The sequence below is a fragment of the Strix aluco genome, chromosome 2 (genome assembly GCF_031877795.1).
Source record: "Strix aluco isolate bStrAlu1 chromosome 2, bStrAlu1.hap1, whole genome shotgun sequence".
Classification (NCBI taxonomy): domain Eukaryota; kingdom Metazoa; phylum Chordata; class Aves; order Strigiformes; family Strigidae; genus Strix; species Strix aluco.
This window is the reverse complement of record NC_133932.1, coordinates 65127405-65155094: the sequence shown is the minus strand read 5'-3', so window position 1 is coordinate 65155094 and position 27690 is coordinate 65127405. Positions and strand designations below refer to the sequence as shown.

General features: G+C 36.8%; 1 protein-coding gene across 1 annotated transcript in view; it reads right to left on the bottom strand.

The window, feature by feature from the left end:
• Window positions 1-27690, bottom strand: part of TMEM131 (transmembrane protein 131) — a 101738-nt gene that overhangs the window by 14230 nt on the left and 59818 nt on the right. Inside the window, exons 12-31 of the mRNA XM_074815033.1 lie at window positions 24135-24243; window positions 22118-22226; window positions 21162-21315; window positions 20890-21060; window positions 20457-20567; window positions 20235-20369; window positions 19652-19756; window positions 18190-18276; window positions 14209-14361; window positions 13985-14060; window positions 13766-13883; window positions 11694-11832; window positions 11475-11584; window positions 11015-11081; window positions 9896-10047; window positions 9098-9240; window positions 7889-8075; window positions 6574-6759; window positions 2973-3131; window positions 1802-2397 (exon numbers count right to left, since the gene is read on the bottom strand). Of these exons, the coding sequence (XP_074671134.1) occupies window positions 1802-2397; window positions 2973-3131; window positions 6574-6759; window positions 7889-8075; window positions 9098-9240; window positions 9896-10047; window positions 11015-11081; window positions 11475-11584; window positions 11694-11832; window positions 13766-13883; window positions 13985-14060; window positions 14209-14361; window positions 18190-18276; window positions 19652-19756; window positions 20235-20369; window positions 20457-20567; window positions 20890-21060; window positions 21162-21315; window positions 22118-22226; window positions 24135-24243 (3067 nt within the window). The remainder of the gene's footprint in view (window positions 1-1801; window positions 2398-2972; window positions 3132-6573; window positions 6760-7888; window positions 8076-9097; window positions 9241-9895; window positions 10048-11014; window positions 11082-11474; window positions 11585-11693; window positions 11833-13765; window positions 13884-13984; window positions 14061-14208; window positions 14362-18189; window positions 18277-19651; window positions 19757-20234; window positions 20370-20456; window positions 20568-20889; window positions 21061-21161; window positions 21316-22117; window positions 22227-24134; window positions 24244-27690) is intronic.

The following is a 27690-nucleotide window of genomic DNA, read 5'->3' as shown; positions in this document are numbered from 1 at the left end:
AATGCCAAAAAATGGAATCCATGTAAGTGATTAGGAACTAAGTATTTCATCATCACTTAAACAGCTTTTGAAATTGATAGACAAATCAACACAAGCACCCATCTCAAGAAAAATGCATTTAAATGTAGTTGAAAAAATGTAACTAAAGGTCTATCAACACTTAGGAGCAGCTATTTACTAAGGCAAGCTCCCAGTACCTAGACGGCTAGAAATTACTATAGGTACAAAAATGTTAACAGAGGTACACCACGTTATTTGGATCAGGAACATGTTCTGAAACCAAACTCAGTGGTCTCCACATGCTGTGTAGCTGCTGCATTGTACAACTGGACCGGTGTGCAAGAGCTCGTTCCTTTTTAGGTTGAACTACAAATGGAACACACACTCCAGAAGCGCTCCCAGCCCTGGATCAGTCCACTGTAAATCCACTCAGACACACCCCGCAAGGATGTTGCATCCTCACTACCGGCCATTTTGCTTTCCAGAGCTCCAATACTGTAACATTTGCTAACACCAACACTGCCTATGAAACCTACCTACAGTCATGTCATTTGCTGGAGTACTATTTAGCCTTTATGAAACTAACAAGTGACGAACTGGTCATAATTCTCTTGAGATTGATTCCCCCCAACCACATCCCCTTGTCTAAACTAAAACCAAAAAACCCCCAGAAATCAAGTAGCATATTTCAGCAGGATCCCAAAACCTTGAATACCTTTAGAGTTTCCACTTTGAAAGTCCAGGTGCATCACCACATCCATTCTGAACTATTTAAGGACTTTCTGGTCATTACTACTTAAGAGAGTGAGGCTCTCCTCTTTGGTGGTGCATCATCATACAGATGTTTCAGGGTTTATATGCCTTCCCACCATTCATTTTCTTAACTTTATCTCTAATAAGCAACACAGTATCAGTACTGTTTATGTACAACAGTGTCAGAAGAAAGTGAAAAATCACTTAGAAATAAACACATTAAGATTAAATTTATAACCACGTAACTCTGGGACATGACTGAAATGGCCAATACAAAAAGCATGATTAGAAGTTCTAATCTAACAAAGATTTTATATGGAGGAAAATAACTGACATAATTTTAAAAGTCTGAATGTATCTAATGTATGAAATCCAGTAAGTTATTTTAAACATTAAGATAATCAAAAAGATGCATAAACAATTCAAACTCAACTCTAACCTCATGCAAAGATGAATGCAAGTTATAAAGACAGGTACCATATGTTAATTTGCTGACCACATGACACCAAGTATTTTCTGCAACTGCAAGCCTGGGCATGAAGAATTCCATTCCCAAATGATACCACAGGGGTTTACAGAGCTCTCTCTCTTTCCCCCTCCCTGTCTCAGTTTTCACAATACACTAGGACAACTTTCCCCAACCCCCAGCCCCAAGTACAAATGGGGCTTTTCCTTTCCCCAACCCCCGGCCCCAAGTCCAAATGGTGGAGGTGGGAGGGATGGATGCTAACCCGAAGGCAAAGGAGTAGCAACCAAAAGCATCTTTCTTCTTCAGAGGGTCACACGTCTAAATATTCACACTTGCTTTCATCAAAATGTTCCAAAAACTCTGCAGAAAGAATCACAACCTAGCACTGCAACGGAGAACCTCGCTGCCATAAAATGAGTAAAGGAAGTGTTGAAGACACAGGCACATAGAGCAGGGCAGGGAACAGCTGAGAAGCTATCACTTTCCATGCTATGAAAACATGACCTTTACGGTTGATTAAATCTTGTTCTGTGGCTTACATAATGAATCATCCCATTAGAAAAAGCAGAATTGTATTACCTTTGTTTTTTGCTAGTGGAGATGGGGGCTGCTCTGTAAACACATCTGGGGAAGGGGATTCTGGGTGGTCAAAGTCTTTTTCCATAGTTTCTATGAGCCCAGTGAGATCCGAATCCTCCGAGCTGTGCCTTCTGCTGCTGGCACACTCGCCGTGAGGGGGGCTCAGAAGCGGTAGCTGTGGCAAAGCACTTTCAGTATGTTGCTCTTGCTGCTGGGGCCCAGATGCTGGGGGTTGCTGGAGGGGCTGCTCTGCCAAAGCTGCTGCCTGCTGCTGCGGCGGCTGCTGGTTCTGCCTCGTCCCCTTGGCTCTTTTGCCCGCGGCATGAGTCTGAGCTGCAGCACCTGAATCCAAGGTAAAGGGGCCCGCTCTGTTCACAGACTGCATGGAAGCTGCTTGTGCTGAAGTCCTGTTAGGTGTGCTTGAGCTGGTTTTGGATTTGATGTTTTCAACATCAGGTGCATTTCTATTGCTGTGAAGGTGTGGTGCTGCATTGCATTGTTTATGATTCCCTGCACTGGATCGTGAAGACGAACTGCCTGCTCCATAGATCCCTCTGGATGAACTGTGACTAGAATCTGATCCAAGCGCATTCAAGCTGGAAGAACAACAAGTGTTTAAGTATACTCTACAATGTTTCCATTCTTCCACAGGAGAGAAGAATCACTATATCCAGAAGAATCCTTGAACTGCACCATTCTTGGCACATAACCAACAAAAATGCCTAAAACTCATTGGACAAGTCAGTAGCCTTTACCATTTCCTGTTCACTCACTCACTGTACATATGAACAAAACACAGTAAAATGACAGTCAATATATATCTTGGAGGGAACACCAAAAGAAGATGATCTTTTTTTAACTTAAGACACCAAAGACAGGAACTTCTGGCCTGTAATTTTTCTGCAGTCTATACCTTCCATTTTTGAGAACATTAACAGGAAATTTGACAAGGTTTGGTTTCGCTTGGGATTTTTTTTTTTTTTTCCCAAAAGATTAATATTCCTCACAATCACAAAATTCATCTTTTTTTCAAGCCATCTTTTTAAATAACTGGGAGGCTCTTTATTCATTCATCTGTTCTAAAAAGAAGTGTTACTTTCTTACTGGCCTTGTAATTAAAGAGGAAAAAAAAGGGGAAAACATTCCACAAAAAACCTAAACATATACTTACTTTCCATCAGATGAAATTCCAACTATTCTCCTGAGATCAAGTGGCCTTCCCATATCAAAGGGAGGGTTTGAGGCCTCAAAGGACAAGCGTCTCCTAAATGGCTCCCAAATTCCTTGAGCTTCTAGATAGGCTGTTCCAATTACCAAGAGAAAGAGTACACTGCAGAGAAGACAGGCAGTCATCTAAGTATTTCTTAGTTTTGAGCATTTTAAGTTTAATGAATCTAATCACACAAGACAACAAGTTTGTAACGTACTGAAAAGCTGCAAATTGCATCCAAACCACAACTTTGTCTGATAAAACCATAAAATACACAAGCCTAGTGTGATATACATGGTACTACCACTGAGAATGGAAGGTAGCTGCAAGTTTGACATGCAGTTGCCAAGAACATCAATCCAAAAAAAAGAGAGATACAATTAAAATATTAGAATGGCATCCAAGTGGTCAGCAGCTCTCACAGCTCATTGGTGCAATTCCATTTTAAAAGCAAAGACCCTCTGCCCAGAATTGTACTGCTGCCCAGAGAAGTAGAATTTAAGCATATTATTTCAAGGAGTTTTACAACTAACTGCATCTGCTGCAATACCGTGTTTAGGAGTTCTCCACTTACATAACGCACTGCAGTGAACTATATTTTTGAATGAAGCAATAAAACCACTGCAGAGACCTTCATCGCACTGCTATCGATTTCAGCTTCTAACAGGTAGGAGTTTCAGGGGGAGGAGACACAATGACGATGACTAAAGCTTGCCTTGCCTATTACCCTAGAAAGTTTATGAGAAAAGAACTTTAAATTAGCAACTTCAGCTTCTGTTCTCCCCCCTATTCTGACTGCCAGTTTTTCTAAGCCAAATGTATGAAAACCAGCATCAATTCACACAAAAGGATGAGATACCTCTTGCTTAATTTTAGCCAAAAGAATCTAGTCTAGGTATAATCTTTTAAGTTTTAACTATCACCAAAAATACAAGCAACTCTGGAGACCAAGGCAGCTGTTGATACCTGGCTATCAGTGCTTTTTTCTCTGCCTCAGGGATTAAAAAAGATTCTAGATGCATAAACAGATGGCAGAAGGTAGGAAAAATAATTTTCATCCATGATGTTAACAAGCAACAGAAAAGCTAAAGAAATAGGGAAATTTTTCAGACAAGCTTACACGAATTGTTATTCAAAAGAGTAACGCTTGCTGTCAGTGCCACGCCATCAAAAATGAAGTTACCTTTGGGATGTAAGGAATTAGGTATAATCTCTTTCACCTGTTAACTGTAATCCATGATGCTCTTTGGAAGTTTCACAAGACTGATACCAACAAGAGCATCACATCTCTACCACCATGGTGCTACACAAACTTGGGATGGAGTGCACAGGGTTTTGGTGGGGTGGGTGGCACTTTTCCCCCTCAACCCCTCAGTGCTCCCCTCACAGTATCAATGCTGAGCTCCACGGAGGTTGTACAGGGGAGGCTGCAGCTAAAGGTCACCTTGAGGGCTTCTCCTCTGCCACTCTCTGGGTAAGGACTCTACTCACTCTACATAAGCCAACTTTGATGTTTTGACAAACAAATGCCAGCTTTGAAATGAAAAACAGAACAAATCTTGTTTTGTGGTCTTTTTAACTGTACTTCCTGGTTTTGGTGTGGTGGTGGGAGCAGTGGTGGTTTGGGTTTTTTGCTTTTTAGAAAAAATATTTAAAAAAGAAAAATATAAGAGGCCTAAAGTGTTCATGTCATTTAAATTACAAGATAAATCAGTGTGGGGAACACTACACAGTGGGGAGTAACCTGGTCTAGACACCCAAGAATGATCTTGGTACATCCCTCTTTCCCCTCACGGTTTTATCCTGGAGCACACATATCCCTTGTTGGCAAGTTCTTCACAAAAAGGACTGACTCCTTTGTCGTGTTTGCATATACCCTATCAAGTTTGACTTCAAAACTTGGAGCCACAAGTATGGTAACAATTCAAACCAAGAGTGATTTAGAGAAGGCAACAATAAACAACACCTTATCAAATTAAAAACATGAACTAGACAACTCCTAGAGTTGTTAATTCCTAGAAATTAAGGATAGCTTTGCAACAATATGGACGTATTGTTTTAGTGGCAACTAGCAAACCCCTGCATGATGGCATCCTAGAAGTTAGAGGCTGTCTGTGCACGGGACCCTTGGAATATTATGAAATGGTTACATTAGGATTCTTCTCTAGTTTAATGCAAAGAAGGGTGTTTTGTACTTGTAGAAAAAAGACATAGTGAGAGAAAGGATTAGTATTGTGTATTCTTTTGTAAAGTCTAATTAACAAATACAGTACATATAAAATTATCCACACAAACTACACTTACGAGCTGACAAGTATTATTCGCTTTGTCAATAAAGAAAAACTAAGCTTATAAATTTCTAGCAAACATACCGAAGAAAACCACTTAAGTACTACTCAGGACTTTCCAAGTAATACAATATTAGTTTAGAAACAAACTTTTCTAAGTAACAGAATTTTTCCTGTTACTTAGGAAAGTGCTGAACAGTCAAAAAAGAAAATGAAGCAGGCTTTAACTGTATCTTCTCTATTTCTTTTATCTATCTCTAGAAGGAAAGATAGCCTAACTGAACATTTATGTAATATAGTACAGCAAAATGGAAGGGCTGCTATCTTAATATGAAAAAAAAAAAAAAAAGCAGGAATATTGCATATCTGTGATAATGCTTTGGCTTTCCAGCACACAGAAAGATCACTTTTTCATCACAGGCATCTTCAGCAGCAATCCATCTCACACTAAGATGTAAGCTTAACACTAATGAAAAAGGAAAACCAGCATTTGTTGTTACTGATAAATAACAACTTACACTGATAAGTTTCTATGCTAGGGTTTTCTTTGAATAAAGGCAGTGGGGGATGAGCAGGGACACGTTTATAGCCTCAGATTTCAAATACACAAAAGATAGGTGGAAGTTAGACTAGGAGAACACAGTGGAATTTTCAACTCCTATTTCAACCAGACATAGGTAACACATGTCTGAGAAAAAGGTGCATTAATATGCTACTACGTAACCTCTGGGTGTGCAGTGTGGCAAACAATGCCCTTCAGGTTCTCAGAAATCCCATTATTAGTATCACCAGTTGTCTGTCACATCCAAGTGGCAGCAAAGTTAAATTCATCCAAGGCATCTGCTAAGCTCATTACAGTCACTGCCTCGTATCTCTCTGAAGCACAATACTTCAGAAGGATGCTTAAATTTCTATGGGAGTTCACGGTTAGCAGTGCTTTAATACTTAAAATTTGATTCAAGTTTGGCTTAATTATCAAAAAACTACACATTACCAGAGTTAAGAGCAGTATGTGTCTCACTTAAGGAGACAAGCCCAAGCAAGTGTATTATTTTGTCCTCAGTTTGAGCAGAAGTCCATACTCCTCAGCCTTAAACAGTTCCCAACCAATCCATAGTAACATTAATTAATTTGCTCTCCTTTTTCACCTCACCTTCTTTTATTTTACACCAATTACAGCATGTACTGAACACACATATACTTCTCTGTCACCTGTATTCAAGCAGTGGTAGTTTGTGCACATATACTGGTAAGAGCAAACATATACACGCTACCTCATTATTCCTGAGATGATTATGTACAGTGCCAGTTCCCAGTTGGGCCTGGGTAGCGCTTCTGCACATGTTGCTAACATGTGATACGGAAGAGATGCATTCAAGACAAAGATGAATTCTGAGCCTCCTGCAGTGATGAATTTTAATTCACGTATGACTCTGGAAGCAGTGAAATCAGGTGTAAACCTGAAAACAAAGTAAAGCATGTTAGAACTTTTCACATGAACAGCAAGACAGTTTGAGATAATTTATATTATACATAAATTTAAAAACACTCCACCAAGTACTGCCCTGACTGGCATCCCAATCGAACATTTATAACAAATAGCCCTAGTAGTAAGACTAATAATCATCCATGCAATTAACCTAAAAATACTTATGAGTATCTTTCAAATGCCTCAAGATGTGTTTGACTAAGTCCATAAACACCTATGCTTAACACATTTGATACTAAATTACCCCTGATACACCATATGAAGTTGTATTATAAATGAAGTTACATTTTGACCAAATCTGTTAAAAGAAAGCTATGAATGCAGTAAAAAATTTATCAGCGGCTGTAAGCAAGCAATGGAACCGACCATTATGTGAGCTATAAAGCTTTTAAATGCTTCACCTTTAAGTCACAACTGCACGTCTTTTCAAAAACATCACCACTATGTTCCCATCTCATCACAAACTAAGATCGTTGCAGAAATACTAGTGAATTTTCATTGCCTGCAGTATCTCATACATCCTCTTACAGAACAGAAGCAGCTTCTGAACTTTTTAGACACTATATTCTGAAGAGTTAACTTTACATCCAAGCAGTGTTAAAAGATTAGTTTTTTGCGAGGAGATCTTTTACAATAAAAATGGTCAGAATTAAACAATCATTATCATTAAGGGAACAGACAAAATATTCAAGACTAAAATGCTGTGCATTATGACCATAATGCTTAGTCTAAAGGCTCTTCTACATACTGCAATGCACCAAAGCCATGTGTAAATGTAGATCTCGTGTACATTCACAACCCAAATGAAGGAAACGTATAAAAATCCCATATAGTAACACTATTCCAGCTCAATAAGTTATACCTACTGGACAGTAATAAAAGTAATACTACAGTCAGGCATGAAAATTTGAAGTTATTTAAAAATCAAATAGCGTTTGCGAGAGAAAAATTTCATGGTTTAAGTTGTATAAAAAACACCCCCAAACACTCAAACCTTAAGTAAAAAACCTCAGAATTTAACCAGAGTTCTCCTCTGAAACATAATTAGGTATACAGAACTCCTAATGAGGCTCCATTTAGATGTAAGAAAAAACACTTACAATATAACAATGTCTTTAGAGGCATTGGCACTTAGTGCAAATTCATGACAGTTAACTACTTTAAATCCATATCCTTCGCACGTGTAGCCACTGATCTCCATAGTTTTCACATTAATCTGCAGCTGCCCTGTATTTTCCACTTTAAATGTTCTTCTCAGTGTGAAATTCGGTTCTTTGTATTTCATTTCTAGAAACAAACAGCAGAAAGTGTTTAGTGTTATGCTAAACAGATATCCTTCACTATACTGATATTCCACAGTAGAAGAGAGTTCTGTCAGTATTATAACAGGAAAGGGGACTAGCAAGGCCCATGGAAATCTTTACATAACCTGCAGGAACAGATCTCTGAAGCCAGATTCTCATCACTGTCAGGTAGGGCACTTGTACAATTCTAGAGCACTCTAACTCATCAGGGAAAAACCACAAACCCCCAAACCTTTGCTGCCTCACAAAAAATCATCTAAGCTGTAAAGTTCTTTGATGTACTGCTTAGTGTTGTGGTATTCTGTGAGAAGTCCCAGCACAAGGAGAATTAAAGCTTAGTCTAAACTAAATTCGTGAAACTAAAATTCGTGGCCGAGCTACATGTATCTTATTATCAAAAAAATCCCTAAACCACAACATGTAAGAGGTAACGACTAAGCTTTACTTGAAATTTTCTTACTCATCCCTCAAAAAAAGCAGAATAATCTCAGATAATAATTAAGATGGCACCTTACATATATGTCTGGAAATCTGCAAAATACCAAAGCAGATTTTAATACCAGATACAACTAAACCTCTTTTACCAGTTCCTCTGGTAATACAAGTACTCTTAGCTCTCCTTTCGGAAGCAAGCCTGGGGCACAGAGGAGAAAACCTCTGACCCCAGAATAGAATCTGGCTGGGAGTTAATTTTCATCAAGGAACATACCCTACCTTCTTCCCCTGTTGGCTGTGTGCATACAGATTCTGAAGGTGGGAGGAAAAAAAAAAAACCCATACAGAAAGTTGCATCTGTGATCCAGTTTGACTTAAATTTAGGAATTAGAGATTATCCTAGTAAATACACTAGGATCTTCACCTCCTCTATCTTGAATTTTAGTGGATGAAGGGCTTTTGTTTCATCTTTTCTAATTAACAGGGGAAAAATATTTCCACACATTTCAAGTTGTACACATAAAATGTAATTTCTTTTCTGTTCAGCATAGTAACTCAAGAAGTACTCACTTTCTGAACAGTCTTTCAATAATGCTTCTGTGATTTTAAAGCGTAAAGAACTTCCTGCACCAGGAGATTTGCCTGCAACCTTCAAGCTCTCAGTTGTTCCTTGTCCCTGTACCATTATGGCATCTATTACAGTCAAATTATTTCTGTGTACAAAGAAAAATGGGAAACATTCATAAAAGAATTATGAAGTCAATTGCTCCTGCAAGCTTCTCTTCTATGAAGTTTTATCCCAAATCTGGAGAACAGAAATATAAGCAGTTCCACAGATAATTCCCCACAATATGGAAGCAAATAGTGGGGAGTCTCAAACATAGTGTTTGTAAGACAAAAACCTAAGGAATCACAACATAAAGTACAAATTAAAAAATCCAATTAAGTACTAGTTAAAAATTTATACTTCATCATATTAACATATCACATCTGATACAAAACTGCAATAGTTATTCAGAGCTCTTAACTAGAAAGACTGAACTTGCACTGCAGCTTGATCTCCCAAATGGTGTCTGTAACTACAGTCCCTGCTTTCAAGGTAGTGTAGTATGTAATTAAGAATTCAAGTCTCCAAGTATAACAGTGGATGATGTATTTATATTAGAAAGTATGCACTGAATACAGTTTAACTACTATAAAACATATCACAATTACATTTAAATTAAATCTTTCTCCAGACACATAGAATTCTACAATTATTCTTGTAAAAGCAATAGTTTCTTATTGGCAGCTGATCACAAGTATGATCTTATATATAAATAAAAAACATCAGGAAAAACTCATATATTTTGGAAGTATCTGTCATACCTGATAACAATTAATGATGAAATTGTTTTATTAAGAACTGGAGTGAACTTTACTTTGACAGACTTTCTCTCACCAGGTTTTAATATTAGGCTTAACACTGAATGACGAGCCAGGCCCTTTGTAAGTCCTACAGTGCTCTGTAGTGGCTGGACCTTAAGAGAGTGGGGAAACAAAGTAACAATTTTAAAAATAGGATATTTTACATATATTTGATAGAAATTATTATTTTAGCTAGAAAATTGGTCTTGCCATAAAGAAGTGTAACTTGATATATATCGTTTTTTTTAACCAGAAATTCTGATAGCACAAGAACTTCTCTACTTATTAGTAAACCATCTGTGGTTATTAAGAAGCAGAAGAATACAGCAAGACAGAACTGAGCTAAACCATACACATGTGGATTCATAAATTCCTCTAGTAAAAAGAGGAGTTCAGAATTTTTTAAATGTATATTTTAAACACCAAATTAGCATTAAGCCATTATGTAACATTTTCTACCCTCAAAATGTTCCCTCAATTAAAACATTTTTAGAATATTGTTTTTCCTAAGTAAAGGAAAAAAGCAAACTTAAAATAGAAGAACTATTGAAAAAAGTGTATTTTGTTAAGCTTGCCTTTAGATACTGTGCAAGCATCAAACTGCTAATCTAAAACTAACTGGAAACGGAGGGGAGAAGGCATATATATTGGATGAGAGAAGAAGGTGATCAGGATATGGAATGCTCTATATGAAAAAGCACATACTTAAAGTTGTCCACAAAACTCAAATCATTTAAAATAAAGAACAAAGCAATGCAAAACTCAATACTTCGTCAATTTTAGAACTACCAACCACTACACCAAAGAAAATAATCCTGTATCAGTAACACGATGAATAAATGCAGTTTTCCTGTAACTTCTGCAATCCTATTATACGGTAACCATACAGAAGAAATCAGCATTTTAACTGTTACATTTGAAGAAAAATTACTTTTCCCAATTCCCTGAAAATATCCAACAGAAGCATCACATTTTTCACACACACTAATACCTAAACTTGAAGACATGTACAACCGAAGTCCTATTAAAACATGAAAATATCTACATTTTAAAATCTTAAAAACATATTTAAATACTTACACAATTTCTGAAGACCTGGAACTCTAGAGTCCTCAGATTGAAATTGGTTGGCTTACTCAAATTAAACCTGAAACAGACATGCAATTTTTTTTCCCAGATCAGGGAAGATAATGACATACTCATACTTCAGGATTTTAGCACAAATCAAGAATTTATGGCAGGACTCAAACAATATGCAGCTGAAAGGATCATTTGATTTTTCTTATCCTCGCCCCCCCCACTCCCTTATACTTCAAGTTAAGGAAGAAATGTAAATACCATTTCAGCTTATCAGAAAATACAAATGTGCATTCAATGGCAATCAGCCTAGATTCAGTTCTCAACTGGCCTAATGATTCAAATTCTAGAAGAGGCCAAAACTGTAACTACCAACACAGCTGCCAAATACTGCATGCATTTTTTGTAAAATGCATTTTGCTGTAGACTGAGAATGGCCTAACTACTCTGAAACAATACTTACCGTTCCAACATTTTCTCAACGAAGGTGGATGGGTTAGAATAGAGAGCTACAGGAAGGAACTGAACATACACAGGAACGTCAGCTGGATTTTCTAGAAAAATTTCTTCTTCCTATTCAAAACCACAATTTTTGTAAAGTTTACACTGGGGTTAATGTAATTAGAAATAGTTATTTAAAATGCAGTCCCTACAAAATGATACTATCAACAAAATAACTTACTGATGAACTGTTTGTATTGGTAAGCGGGAAGCTTAGATGGCGTGGTGAACTCAGTATGGAAGGCCAGGCCATTTCTGCTGTAATTTTCAACTGGACATCCTTCTGAAGATCTGTGTCTACTTCAAATACAGCATTCAGCCTGGAGAAATAGTTATAAAACTTACTTTACAGGACTGAAATAGGAAAAGCCTGTAAAAAGCAGAGTGCCTAAAAGCACCCTGAAAACAACACTAGCTTGAGAAATAGAATGGTACATTGTATTTATATGCAAATTTAAAAAAAATTGAGCTCTGCCTATACGTAGCACTATTAGAAACCATAACAAAAACCACCAAAACATGCTATACAAGACCAACCCAAAGATTCTAAAGATGTTATCTATTTAAGTATTGTTGTCAACATCCATCCATTCCAATTTCTCTTATGGTCTGTTTATGGATAAAGGTGAGCAGAAAACATGGCAGGACTTCGGCAATGCATCAAAAACATTTCAGTATTTGCACTTCTCTTAAATCACCGCTCTCTGGACACAGAGACACAAATTTTATCTTTCATTAGGAAGTACCTAGCCTTTAGTATTGCAGAAACAAGTTTTGAGAATATAACCGAGATTCAGATCAGTAAGAAAAATAACGCAAAATATATTTGATGATTTGCAAAGGTATAAACATTAGAAAGGAAAAACATCAGTCCTGCTACAGTCTGTTTCCAATACAACATCCAGACATCCATTATCCAGAAAACATATTGTGCCTGCACGTGCGTAATGTACAGGAAATCTGTCCGTGTACTCTAGCTGCAATGGATACACGGAGATTGTGCCTGTACTCCTGTCTAACAAATCTAAAGCAAATCTGAACTAGTCACACTTGGGACCAGCTACCATTTCCATTAGTGAATGAAGTCCTTTGCTATTAACCAGCCTCTGCAACAGACTTGATTCCTGTTCTCCTGCAAGCTCTCCACCATAAGCTGAAACAAGACTAACAGTATTGAGTTCTCCAGTCAGCAAAACAGATGAAACACTAGACTTCAAACCTAGAGAAATACTTTGGAGAGGCTCCAAAATGCCCAAGTCAGAACCCCTCTGTATTCAGAAGGAGCAGCTTCTCCTTGGATAGCTGGTTAATTTTAACTCTTTTTAAAAGCATTGCATATTCTAGATTATATATTATATTAAATAACATTAAAGCACTGGGTATTCTAGCTAGAACTGCTACTTATTCAGAAGTAGTTTTCAATTGAATTGTCCCTTACTGTCGGTGATAGGACATTCTTGAAAGTTACCAGGGTGGCTAAATAGAGGATTCTGTTTAGGTCAAATTTGTTCAGGATTTATTAACATTTATAACAAAAAGTGATTAAGGAGGTATGCTTTTGTTACTCTGTTTAGATACATAGAGTCATTTTTGTTCTCTGCAAATATGCATACCTTTTTGAAATAGTAGTCTGGATGCTATCATCACAAGAGACACATGCACTTGCTGTTAATGCCAAATTGTGTCTCTTGGAGATTAAATCACTTTAGGTAGGAGAAAACAGATGTTCAAAAGGTATATAGCAGCCTAGAGTTTGACTTTTTCTAAATATTAAATAGCAATCATTAATCACCTCCTATTTAGCAAGTCTCAAGGTAAAACACCAGAAAATTTGATATTTCACTGAACTGCAATAATCTCAACAGTAGCAATAGAAAACCTTATGAAATCTTAGAGGGATACTGAGGCTACTACTTTAAAACAGATTAAGCAAGGACACTGCACAAACAGCATAATCTGTTTTCAGAAATCTCTGCAGAGTAGAGATTGCCTTGCTGTTGACATCTTTTCAAGAACTGCAGCATACTCCAGCAAATAGTAACTTTGAGTGTTGTGCTTGACTTGAGGAAATTACTACTGTTTTTTAACTTTTAAAACGTTCTCTTTAAAGGTTTGCAGAGAAGGCCAAGTAACTCCTTCTTGGCCCCTCTCAAAGAGCACTGCAATATTAAGAAACCTTGTATAAAAGCACACATAACACAAAATTATCTAGTGATTTAAGGCCTGAGAAGGTAACAGGGATAAAATACTTACCTGTGGCTTGAGTTCTCTTTTATTTCCGTCCATTCTTTGAATAAGCTCTCATGCAAATCCCAGTCAGAATCCCATGCATCTTCTTGCATTGCTATGCTGTGCTGAACTTTGGATTCCGCTTTAAAACACAACGTGTTTTTTAAACTCCTCATGTAAAATCATTGCTTAAGGAGAAAACTTTTTTTAAAGATTTTCATTATAAAGTTGAACATTACTTACGTTTAGATAGAAAAGGCAAGCCTACATAACAATGATCTCCACATTGTAAACCAGGATCAAAATAAATATTTGCAATCTGCAAAACAGAGAAGAGTGATCAACTAAGAAACAGCAGAGTAAATCTAATGACCAAAGAAAGAAGATTTCTGATGACCACAGAAACTTAGCATATGCTATATGTACGAAAGAACTTGTAAACATGTAGAAATAAGGCATACACAAACCTTTGATTTTTTTCCTGGCTCTAAATCTTCTTTATTACTTCTTAGCCTCTTATAATAAAACCTTACATCTTCCGACAGGGAGCGTATGTGTTGTATTTTCACTTTCTGAGAAAAGGAGTTCATAATGTTCAGGCTCTGGTGAACTACTTTTCCCTAAAGAAAAGAAAGGATGAGAAAAGTCTGCTGGATATGCATTTTCCCTAGCATATGTATTCATTTATGCAGGCTGGCAAAGACCACAGCGGAGCTGAAATGTTAAATTGAGATTTTTAACTATGCTATCTTAAAAAAACACCACTTGTAATCAAGGTCAGTTTCTGTGAAGTTGTATTCTTTCCTCCATCTGCTTCCAAACATAGTTCATCTCTCTTTCAAAATTAAGTACACCTTAAGTGTCTTGAAGAGCTAGGACAACACTTCTGCTTAATCAAATCATGTCAAAAAAGTACCAGAGGCAAGAGAAAACTTCAGTTTTCTGAGTCTCCTATTACAAAAGGGAAACAAGCTTCTTGTAAGAGATCTAGTACATAGTTGCTAGTACTTAGAAATAACCTGAAAGGGAACAGTGGAGTGAAGCTCTACAGAACAAACACTACAGGTGACAGCGGGCATTATAAACATAGGTACAACCTTCCTTCCCACTCCCAATGAGATTAAGACACCGGGCACTAAAATGACAACATTTAAAAAGAAAACAGTGCAAGTTTTTCCCCACAACTTTACACCCTGCCTTTTCTTCCGAGTCAAACATTGTTTTACCTTTTAAGCATAGAATATGTAGTTTGTTTGTCACTACCAGAATCATTACAATGCTTAAGCTCTCCCCCTGCCCTCACCTGTAAATCGAGGATTCTGTGGTCATGTTTTTCACCTTATCTCAAAACCCAACCCTGACAAGTATAGAGTAAACAATAAACAAAAAACCAAAAACAAACAAGAATGCACAACTCAAGACAGACTGGTGCCAAAATTTCAGATTTATATATAATTAATGAATACAAGCAAGTTTAAATACTCAGGACTATCTTCTAATGAACATGACTAGAGTTTTTCATGTTCCCCTCTTAAATCAATACTTTCATCTTTTTAAAAATTTCTGTAAGGTAAGGACTGAAGTGGAGAGATGGGAGATGCACTTTTGCAGGCTCAAAATTTGACTGGGGCCTCAGGAAATAGTCACATACTGTTACAGTCTAAATAGTAGCAATCACAGAGGGAAAGAAAATACAATAATAAATCTCTAAACAGTATAGTCCTGTTAAACTGAATAGGAGGTATGTCTGAGCTTCACCTATGGAATCCTACGAGAAACAAACTGCCATCAATTGGGCAAGTTTGTTAAACTGTAGAACAAACGAACAGTATTTTACTAAGACCTTTGCACACCATTTAGACATGAAACAACGGATAAGGGAAGATGACTTTACCCAACAGTAATAAGAAAAACAGAACAATGCTATTTAATGTACAGGTTCTCAAAGATGAGCTTTGATCAGGGAAGCATTGAGAGGTGGCACTGTGAGCTAAAAATGCCATTATGAAGAAGTAGTCAACACAGCTAAGGTCTGTTTAAATCAAGACACTCATCTTTACAAGGCCTGTATACACCGTCAGTGCACTGCTGACAAACTTCAACAGAATACCAGAGATCAGACTTAGGTGCAAATACACTAAAATTATAAATAGAGACAGACAGCACTGGGAACTGGGCAGCTGCAGGAGAATTACATCCTAGGTATGAACTGAAAAGCAAGTGTTACTAAAATTGTAGCGCCTAGTTATTCCTGGATGTTATAGCTGTCAGATTTCTCTACCAAACACTGAAACAAGAAGAAATGATAATATTTTAGGCTTTATTTTCATAAGTAATGGATGCATTACAGAACAACTAGATGCAAGAGTATCATGAATTCAGTGATCACAAGTTTAGCTTGAAATGAATTCAAGAAAATGTAAGTCTGCTGTCAATGTTCTCAAATTTCAAAAGACCAACTAACAGAAGTAGTAAGGGAAGCTGACTGCTCTGAAAAGCTTGGGGCTTGAACACAGAAAACAGTCTAGAATCTTGTCAAAGGTGATAATTATATCTGAGTCTGTACTTCCAAACAAAATGCAGGAACCAAAAGGTCCTCTGAATGAATAATTATATGAAAACATTACTAGAAAAGAGCATGAAGCCAATAAAAAAATCACAGCAGTCTGGGTATGAGAATGATGAGAGCAAGGAAGTCAGCCTCAGAGACTGAGAAACACAGATGCTACAGAAAGTAGTACCTGCCAAAACAAAAGCAAACAAACCAAAAAAAAAATCAAGCTGACCAAGACCTTGGACATATACTGATACACTGAGAAGCTCTTTAGCCATTCCAGTTAGAACAAAATAAAGGGAGATTAAAAGAAACTACTACTTTGTGGCCCAAAACAAAGTATTTTAATGTGGCATTCAAGAGGGACAATGATCTTGCCAGGAATTAGGATATATAAATTAGGATACAGAATATATAAACTGCTTTATCTTTGGTGAAAGAAAGGGAAATGGACCTTTAAGTTATTTCAATTTATCAGAGGCTTATGTAGCAGTTCATAGATGAAGTTACAGATATGGTATTCAGTGTAATAAATATCCATATAACGGTGAGGCCATATAGTCAAATAGGAAACATACATCCTAACGATAAAAAAAAAAGAGTGATCTTTTCAACTGTAGGCATGACCATTTGACCTCAAGAGTAGCAAAAGACTTCAGAACAATTTGTGAAGTACATCAGAAGGAAGGTGGAATGGATAATGGGGCAAATGTAGCAATGATTTACTGAAGTCCTGCTGACTGACCTATCTTCATCCAATGAAACCTATTGCATTACTTTTTCAAAAAATTATCATTTATCTACTAGACGTGAGGTAACGCATTTGATAAAGCACCAGTGAAAAGCTACTATTTAAGAGTACACAAATTGTAAGACAAGCAGGAGATACTAAGGAGCTCTTGGGAGAGGAGGTAAGAACAGGCGGTGCTCTACAACAGATTGGACTATGCAGGACAGACAAGGAAACAAACCATTTCCACCAACACGCATGGAGTTAGTTTTATCCTGTCAGAAAACTGCCGTCTCATGCCTTTTGCTACTTTTTTTCCAACCTCTCTCCCTGTGATTCTTCTGTCATATTACATTGTCCACACTCATCAGAAGGTCACAAAGTTCAGACTTCAATGAAATACCGATTGCAAAGTCAATATGCCTTGACTGTCCATGCTTCTATGGTTATGCTGAATACCAAGTGAGAAGAAAGTATTATCTAGTGAATAGCTTGCTGCTTGAGTCTGTAGCTCTGAGCGAAGAAGCTGCTTTCAGCACTCACTGAATAAACACTACTGCAGGAGCAGGGATGAAAACAGCCATTACATATTTTTGCAGAGAGCTGTAGACTTACACAGCTTCCATGCTTTCCTGTTCATGTACTCCACCATGTACCCTCAAGAAGATCTACTTTCAGTGTGGAGACAATACAATAATGCTTCCACAGAGACCAAGGACTTCTTATACTAAAACGTCAGTTTATCAGGTGACTTAGTTGTCTTTGGTATTGCACTTCAGGAATTTGAAAAATGCATTTATGCAATTTCATCTCACTCTCGCTCTTGTGCTAATGCACATGAATTGGTAATAACCAAGCAACCGCAGCTATGTTAGAATGAAGCCTCAAAGAATCAGGTTTGGGATTATATCAGTATTCCAAGATCCCATTCAAGTGGGCAGTAGAGGAGATATAGGGATAACTCATGCTTGGGACACGTAGGGGGGAGGGGAAAAACCACCCAAACCAAAAAATAGCCACAAACTGAATCATAACAGTTTGGTAGCACAATCTCTCCAGCAATTTGACACCCAAAGTTCAAGTCAGTGGTTTCTCTTGCAAAAGGACAGATAAATAAAAAAACGCAGCAAGAAAACATTTAATGCTATGACCCAACTCTCTTACCGGAAAAGAAGGTGGAAGGAAAACATGTTTTGGGGAGCAAGTCAGCGAGCCTACAGCAATCACTGCCTTCACTGGTATAGTTAAAATCTGGAAAAAAAGAACAAGAAAATTTTAGGAAAAAAATCTTAAATTTCATTTCGGTCTTTAAATGTCTTTTCCACTTTTAAATTGCATAGAATAACAAAACCCTGATTTTTTACAATTAATGTAGTCTAGGTTTATATACACATTTAAAACATGGAGATGAATTAAGATTTCAACACATCATTGTATTTGGAACAGTCAGTCCGTATTGTCAGGAAGCACACCTCTGCTCAGTCATACTTAGCACCATTCTACATGGAACAGAAAAGCACAGTTAAAATATTCTCCATTTTAACATAAAAAGTTCTCCAGTGGGGGATTATATAGGTCTCACTTGAATGGGGTTTACTTTGTTGGAAAACAGGAAGATAACATCTTTAAAGTAAGTGAGTATGAGGGAAGAGGATATACCGAACTTCTCAAAAAACCATTAGACTAAGTCATGGTTAGACCCTGATATAGACATAGACTTAGAAAAAGGAGTGTGGAAGGGATGGTAATGAGATCCTTTCTGTGTATTATTAAAGCTACTAATACAAGTAGAATAACTTGTATGAACAAGCAAGAAAATAAAGCACTTCAGATTCTGTAACTGAAGGGTCACATACATGCATGGACATATTAAAAAAACTTACAATCTCAGATAACTGTCAGAAATCAGGAATTTCCCATTTTCTGTAGCTTCATCAGAACCACACAACAAGCTATATAACTTCCTGACTTCATAAGCAGTGTGTCACTTTTTTTTTTGTATCTATATCACCCAAAGATATTAAATACAGATTCCATTATGTATTAGAATCTCTCTTCTACAAAATAATTTATTAACAGGAAAGGCATATGAAGTTGAGAATTAACTAGTTGTTCTCTCCTTATTAATCTTAGTCTAAAAACTCCGTTTCATCAACTGTCAGTAAACTGCAATTTCTCCAAAACAACTTTCACATTGGGTTTTGACAAAAAAACCCTCTGAAATTATAGCTCAATTTCAGTAACTGATAAGATACCAAAAAGCACAGTGTCAGCATGTGTTATACCAAAAGATCCATGCACTGATGCTTTCAGGATGTGTCAAGGCATTGAAGAACCCACACCTCAAAGCATTATGTCAGATTTAAACGGGTATTTCTGAAAGCAAGATGAAAATCATAATGAAAGTCATTCCTCATTCCTTCAGAGAAGACACAGCATGAGTAGTAGCATTACTGTCATCTAATACAGGGTTAACATGCAGAGATAACTTGACCTCCAGAGCTCCCTTCGAAACTCAGCTTCTCCCTGATATTTCAATCTGTCCACTAATATAAATCTTAAAACTTCATGCTTAAAAACTGAACATATCATATGGACAACACCCGTGAATATACAATAGATGTACCTCATAATCCGTTGTGATTTGTACAGCTCCGTCATGAATTCCTTCAAGTTCTTTCGCTATTAGCTTTACTCTAAACACAGCATAATAACCTGATGCTAGTATCACCTGTATATGGTAGAAAAAGTTATCCATTGTATTCCATTAAATGGAAAGAAATTTCACTAAAAACATGCCCAACATCCTCTTTATTTCTTTAAACTGAATCAAAATCCACTTGAAACAACTGTCAGTGGTAAAAAGAAAGATTCAAACACATAAGTTACTAACATAAAAATTATCTATTCTTTGAGGTGGTAAATTCCACTCTTCCCAAATAAATGATAAGCATCATCTGAGGGCATGGAAGTTACTGCTTCTGAAGTTTCCCCTTTCAAAATCTAACGAATCTGAACATAATACTGCTTCTTAAAATAAAATTTAAAAATTCCACACGCTTTCTCATATTCAAATTCAGACAAAAATTATGAATTCTTAGCCTCCCTCCCCTCTGCTAAAATGAAACTGCAAGAAGTTGCACAGATTTGTCTCTTTTTTCCCCCCTCCTAAATCTAGCTTTAAGCAATGGATTCAAAGGATTACTTACTGAAGACTGAACGGATGCACTAGCATTTTGTAGTTCATGGTGGTTTGCAATTATTGTTGTTCTGTTTCCCTTTTCAGTTGCTAGAAGTTCTATGGCCAAACCATCTCCTATGATATGCCAACTTTTTATAGCCAGCTTAAAAAGAACAAAAGGTACTGTTTTCAGTAACAACACTGATGTAAAATTTTTTAAAAGGCAAACTAAAAATAAATCCATCCTTACCTCTATTGGATTGCTGTTGATGACTGCAAATAAGATGCTTGTAGCTTCTGTTGCACTCAATATGCCAAAATCTATAAATCGTTCCTCAGTTTTTGGAGGCAGTACAAAGTACTAGAAAGATTGATAAAGGTATTTTAGCTTAAGTTAAATATAAAATGTGCTCAAACTCTAAACTCATTAACACACACATTAATAAGTCTAATACAGCAGTACCGTGACAATGTCAAAATTCTATACATTTGCTATGTAAAACTGAAGGGAACAAAAAAAATTTTTTCAGCAGTAACTGAAGCTGTTTAAGGAAAGAACTGGTAAAATCATTCTGAAATTAAAAAAGCCATCCTCCCATAGAAGTATAACAAAGAATTAAAACCAGTCCTATGAAGTTTGCCTCTAATTAGACTAAAGTAGCTAAAAAAAGGAAAATACTTACATCTAAAAATCCCGTGTATGCTCGGACAGGTAGGTGAAATTTAGAAGCATTGGTGATAAGTAAAATATTATTATCTATATGAACAGATGATGTGGAAGGCATAAAATGAAGTGTAAAAATATATCTGGATTCATTAGGCGGAATTAAGACTGGTTTACTGAAGTTCTGGACCTAGATCAGTGAACAATGAAGATCGATGTTACAATTTAACAAAGTGCAGAACATTTAAACATTTACTATTAGGTAAAAATGTTCATGGAAATGGGGCTTACTTTAAACATTGGTTTTGCTTCTTCTGGTAACACAACATCATGTATAAGGACTGCAAAACTGAATGTGTTTGTTAGATAGATCAGTCTTTCCACAGAATCAGCAGCACCATCACGGATATGAAACAGTGTGGCAGCATGATCAAATCCTAAATATCTATTAAAAGAAAACAGTATGAGAAAAATAAAGACTTTCCCCCAATATAAAATGTTTTTCTTACACAAAAGATTAGAATTCATTCAATCCAAAAAAACGTACATACCCCACTGCATGCTGAAACTATATTATTAGCACTACAGGGGCATTGATAATTAAGTAATTCAAGCGAGAGAAGAAAATATGTGAATCAGCATATTAGGAGGACTAAAAAGAAGTGCTGAAGTACTAAGACAGTTTGCAAATCATGCATACGCCTTATTAACCAAATCAGACATCTGCAACACAAGTTCTGATAGGTAAGGTTTAGTTCATTTGCCTTGAAAATATTCTATCAGTTCTGTTGATAAAGTAGCAATTAATTTCCACAATAACTTTAAAGTCAGCTTAGCCACACTTTGTAAATAAATAACAAAATTTTGCTGGAAACCAAAAATATTTTCTCTACCCTTACTTCACGTAGTGATAGAACTGCAAATACAAAACTGGAAAAATTTCCAATACTGCATTTTTAAAATGTCTCATCTGCAGCCTTCAGTTGCTCTGAAAAGAAACTCACTAAGGTCACTCTGAATCCAAGCCTTGAAACCAGCGTATGTATTACTAAGACTCCCTCATCTACTAGTGTAAAAACAGAAAAAAAATCAAAAACTAACTGGAGTTCTAAATGACCTCCAGATTCAGAAAACCAGGGTATTAACTCCTTATATCCCTTCTCCCTCTAAAAAGGCTAAATTCCCTGCTACATCAGCTAATTTACAGCATTTAGTTTTTAAACTATGTTCAATTACTGTAAGCTTACCCATCCAACACTTCTGCTTGATATGGTATTTCAAGTTTGGAATAGCTCTTCTCCTTTGCTTTAACAGTTATTTTCCCAGAAGACTGTGATGCTTTTTTTGCTTTTGATGCTGTACACACAAGAATATAAGAAGTTTGTTAAAGCAGACAAAAAAATGATCCATTAGGTTAGGCTAGGAAGAGTGGAAGAATAAAAGCACAGACCTAGTCCAGAAATGAAGTATCACAGAAGAGAAAAAATGGATCTTAAGGAAATTTCAATAAGCAACTGACATGAAATATGTCTAGGAAGTAACATATCAGAGTTCTGAATTCCTCCTCCTTAACACCAGTTAGCTGACCTGCCTGGAGTTAGTAAGCTTATCTATGATAGGGAAGCCTGGTTGTTCCTGTCAAATAAATAACTTGGACACGTCCAGAGGACAAATCAGATCCCAGGTGAGCTGAATTCCCCACTCAAGAGTGTAGAATATACCTATCCCTCCACTAACAGAACAGAAACTTGAGATGGCTGGACTCCTCACTTGGAACTACCAGTTGAGCAGGACTTTGGGACAGGAATGCAGCAACATTTTAATAATGAAGAAATCAAAGACATGCTAAACTTTACAGAAATACAATCCGAATCCATGTAAGAACCCAAACTACACAAGCACCAAGAACGATGCTCACACATCTTCTCCAAGATCACAGAACAAGCAACAGTAGCCTGGTGGCAATATCGCCAGAAAAGTCAAGAAATTCAAATACTAGTTAGGACAAACCACCAGCCCTTAAAGCCCTTGCATGCATTAGGACAGCTGAAATAGCAAATATTTAGGGCTGGCTGCTTCACTAAAAAGAATTCACCAAGTCAAACCCTTAAACACATTGAGCAGCTTGACTGGGTAATTTTCCCCCCAACTACCACTCCTTCCAAGATCTAGTGTTAGTCAGAAGGTCCTCATATAACAATTCCCTCTAGCTTCAAAATCTGAACATATTACCACCTCATGCTGACAAAGTTCAGCTATTTCAGAATTTATTTATAGGCTAAAACATACTTCACTCGTCTTACAAATCATAAGCTATTTAATATCTAAAGTGCTAATCAATAAATAACAATAATAAAAATCAATCCTCTCCTCTCTATCCATGCAACTTCTAAAACCATGAAATGAAAAACATTGCATCTATAAACTTCCACTTTTAAGCAATCCAGGCAGAAAGACTTACAGCACCAACTACTATCTTAAAGCAGTAACATCTGAGTAGGTTAACAGCATTCTGACAGTTGATTAAAATCTCTATAAAAATGAAGGTGCTTTCTACTAAATGTCAGCATAGTATTTACAGTCACACTACGCACGAGGAAAATGACCCATCATTTCTTTCATAAAGATATAAATGAAAGTCAGTATCAGCATACATAACATACCTTTGTAGGAATGGTACCAGTAAAAGGTTTTTCCACCTTCACCTCCCTTTTTCTTTAATACAGATTCAAGACAGCAAAATAAAATAAGCCAGCTTTCACAGTAAGAGCATGACTGAGCCCTATTTCCACGGCCATTCCAACATAAAATGTAATTTTTTTACAAATAAGATTTTGGATTATTTTTTAAACTTTGGAAGGATCAAAGACCAATCCAAGAGATATACTCTCCTCTAATATATGTTACTGCAAGGAACACATCCTGCTTTGTTAGGATTTCTCAAAAGCAAATGCCTCTTTAGAGTAACAATGTTTTAAATAATCAGTGTTTTAACGTAAGAATACTGCTTATGTTTAATGGAAGAATTAGGAATTCCTTCTCTGCTCACCAGTATTTACCAGTCTGTTACTTGCTGATTATGATCAGAGACAATTCCTTCAGAAATACCTGAAGTTAGAACTATAAGCCTTTTCCAGGTAGGAAAATTCCATTTCCTTCTCAAAATTACAAACATTTTATTAAGAGAGTGAAAATAATTCATGAAGTTTCAGCAAGTTTTAAGCAGCGCTTGACAAGTTCTAAGAAGAGAGGAGCAGTACTTACCATCAAAGCTAATACTTGCAACTTTGGTATATTTACTTTCAGAGGCTTTTAACGTAACTGGCTTGAAATGTACTGTTATAGCTTCATTCTGTGGTGTAGGTCTAACACTCTGCAAACAATCAAAATATGAAGCACCTGTAAATTTATCATTGTTAACACACTGTGCAGCCTTCACCTATCCTTCAAAGTGATACAACTGCAACTAGTTTTGGCCAAGTTCTTACAGGTCTGTCTTTCCCACAGCAAAGCAACATTATAATACGCTTCAGAATTTTTTTCAGGTCCTGCAAATTACTCAGTCAGTATGCAGGAAAGTGGGCAATAGAGAGTCCTCCTTTGGAATGCTGGATGAACTCACAGTACGGCCAGAAACATGTTAATAAAATAAAAAACAAGCTTTATTTAAATTAAGATTTTTTTTTATTCTTAATGCTGCAAGGTTCCAATAGCTAGACTATTTGTTTCTGGTGCACTTGTTAACAATGCTGTTAACTGACTTGTGTAATTGCTGGTGATGATACAGACATCTACCTTGTCTCTGATCCCATGCTAAGCCTGCAGAGCTGCCACAGGAAAAAAAAACCCAAAACAAACCGTATGGAGAACAGTTTTGTAAGTCTGAGATGACATCCATTCTATACCAACATTTTACAAGATCACCTTTTGTATCTGAGGATTACTGTTTTAAACTAAATGGAAAAGGTAAATTGGACATTACTGGAACAGCAATTGTGTCAGTTACTAGCCAGAGCTGATTTGTAGAGATACTTATTGCTATGCAGTTGCATTACGGATTCCATGTCGATATCTGAAGACTCTATAGAGATTGCTAGCAAACTCTTTATTCTAGATTTCGTGAACAGAAACTGGGCATGGAGCATTTAAACGCTCTTATTTTCATTTTGCTTAAAATTAGGATGGCTGCCATGATTCCCCCTCCCCAGCTGTCTTCTCCTGCTGTAAGAATAGCTCAGCTACTCATGTAGCAGCTGTTAAGCTACTGCAAATTACAGGATGCTGTATTAAGGAAACTGAAATGAGCACTGGTTTACCTTATGCTAGGCTGCAGAGGTTTAGCACCTGCTTCATAAGCAGCTGAGCCTTTCTTGGTCGGAGAGGAGCAAGACAGACAGCTAGTGGTACAAACCAATTACAGTTCTTCCAAGCTAAGCTGTCCTTGATTGTAAATTAAAGCCATAAAATCGTGCATACATAACTAAGTTCTGCAGACCACGGGATCCTTAGCGGAAACAAGCAGCACTGCTCCTGCACCTAATGAATAAATCCTGTTAACTCAGCTAGAAGTTTGTGTTTTGGACTTATAGCAACTGACCTTTGTCAACCATCTGCATACACATGGTGCAGATATTTGCTATTTCTCTTCACGAGTCAATTCACAATTGTCACAATCTTCTTCTCGTGAAATCCATACTACAAAACTATCCTGAGGGGTCTTTTAAAAAAACACCTCTTAAAGCAGACAAAACTAAAGCTGTAATCAAGTTCACAACCTTTGCATGGTTCACATTTCTAGTAGGTCTTTCTATGCAAAAGGCTGATTTTTAATTATTGAAGGTTGAAACTGTGCTGATTTCATTTAGTAAACCAAATTGGAAATATTCAAAAGGATAGCCTGTTGCCAGAAAAATGGCAGGTTTCAGAGGTGCATCTCTTAAACCTAGATGTGTAACAAACCTAGATGTATTTACTCAAAATGCCTACAGCTGATGAATTTATTTAAAGAAGGAGTTTACACTGTTTTGTTGAAATTTTCTTTGACATCATATGTATTTCCCATTTGTTGCTTGATTACATGCTATAAAAGGAAATGCAGAATTAAGACAACTAAAGGAAAACCAAACATCCTTAAGTCCTCTTTCAACTTCACCTTCCTCAAATTTTAACCTATTTCAAATAAAGCCCAAGCAAAACTCATCCTGAGATGTGCATTAAGAATCATTAAATATGGACAGGCCATGAGAATACAGGCAAAACAAGTTCCATCAAGTATCTAGTACCACCAATTTTATCAGAAAATCTCTTCAGAGCAACTTTTGTGGGGAAGAAGAACTTAAAATAGACATGCTTCAGTAACACATGGCTCTCACATGAAGTGTCCCAGTCAAGATTCCTGACCCTGCTGTATGAAGATACATTCAATATTTAGCATAAGAGCAGAAAATGAGGACCTTAAGTGTTCTAGAGAACACAGAGGGGGTAGAAAGCTTTGTGCTATTGCAACAGTTCTCAGGAAAGACTTTGAATATTTAAGGACTCTCAGACTACACCTATTCCAATAAACTAAAGAGGAGAAGAGTATGGGTTGAAACACTGGCACATGTTCATCCATATTGTTTACCTGGTAGCAGGCTCCCAAACATAGTTTTGTCTTGTCCCCCTAGCATATTGTTCTAAAGACTGAGCAGGCTGTAGACTTTTGCTTACAGATAGTAAAGAGACAGCTACCCTGCTGCAAAAGGAAAAAGCCCTGTGGCTACAGGCAGCAGACTAAGGCTGGTTCCATTAGTGTCAGAACCACCTCTGTACTATTTATTTGCTTTTACAGACACAATTACTTTGTCACTTGGCCTTCCGATTAAACAGGGACACACCTAAGTAACTAAATTTCACTTTCACCATAAAGCACCATCCAAAACAGCCATGGAATAAACTACTACTAGATTTTAATCCTTTAAGGTAACTTTCCCTTGATAACTTTGAGATGTGTGCACTCAAATGTGCAGACTGAAAACATAATGCAGAAGTAAACTACTTCTTGCAGGTTGGTAAGAGGAAAAAAAAAACCACTACTCTAAAGTATGTAACTGTGACAGAAGCAAGTAAATACTTTCTCACACGCTTTTATTTTCAAACTGATAGAACAGTTAGAAACAGTTTCAGTATATGGCTCTCCTGAAGTTCCTGGTTCTTTAAGCACCAAACACGATCAGGAGCTCAAATTTTAAAGCGTGCCTTTGCTTTCAGCAATCAAATGGGCTTAAACTGCCTTAAGGAAACACAAAATTTTCATTCTAGAGAAGGGATAAAAAAGTGTTCAACAATCTAAATGTACTAATTTTTGACAGCAATTTTACTAGATTGCTGCAGCATGACAACAGTTCATCCAGTCATGAAATAAACATGATTCTCCCTAATAATGGACAAAACCCTACAAAATGTAATCAAGGAAGGTTTTGTAGAGTTTTAGAACTCAAAAAAGAAAGCAAAGTGACTTCCTCTTACAGTCCTCAACCAATTTGTTGGACCACAGTGTGACTAAGTACTTAAAGGCAAAACAACTACAACTCTGGCAACAGTATTGGCCGTCTTTCATACACAGATGACCTGAAGATATGTAGTTCCTCCAGCACCCAGCTTAAATATATGCTAAATATAGCCTTGGCCTTTTCTTCTGACATTAAAATGAAATTTGTCACAGAGCTCTGTCTCACTGCTTTTAAACCCTAGCTCTAAAGGGTCAGAAATCCATTTCTCAAGCTTTCTTAGAAGTAAGCTATTCACCAGGTTCCTTCCAAAAATTCTTTACTCTTGCTTA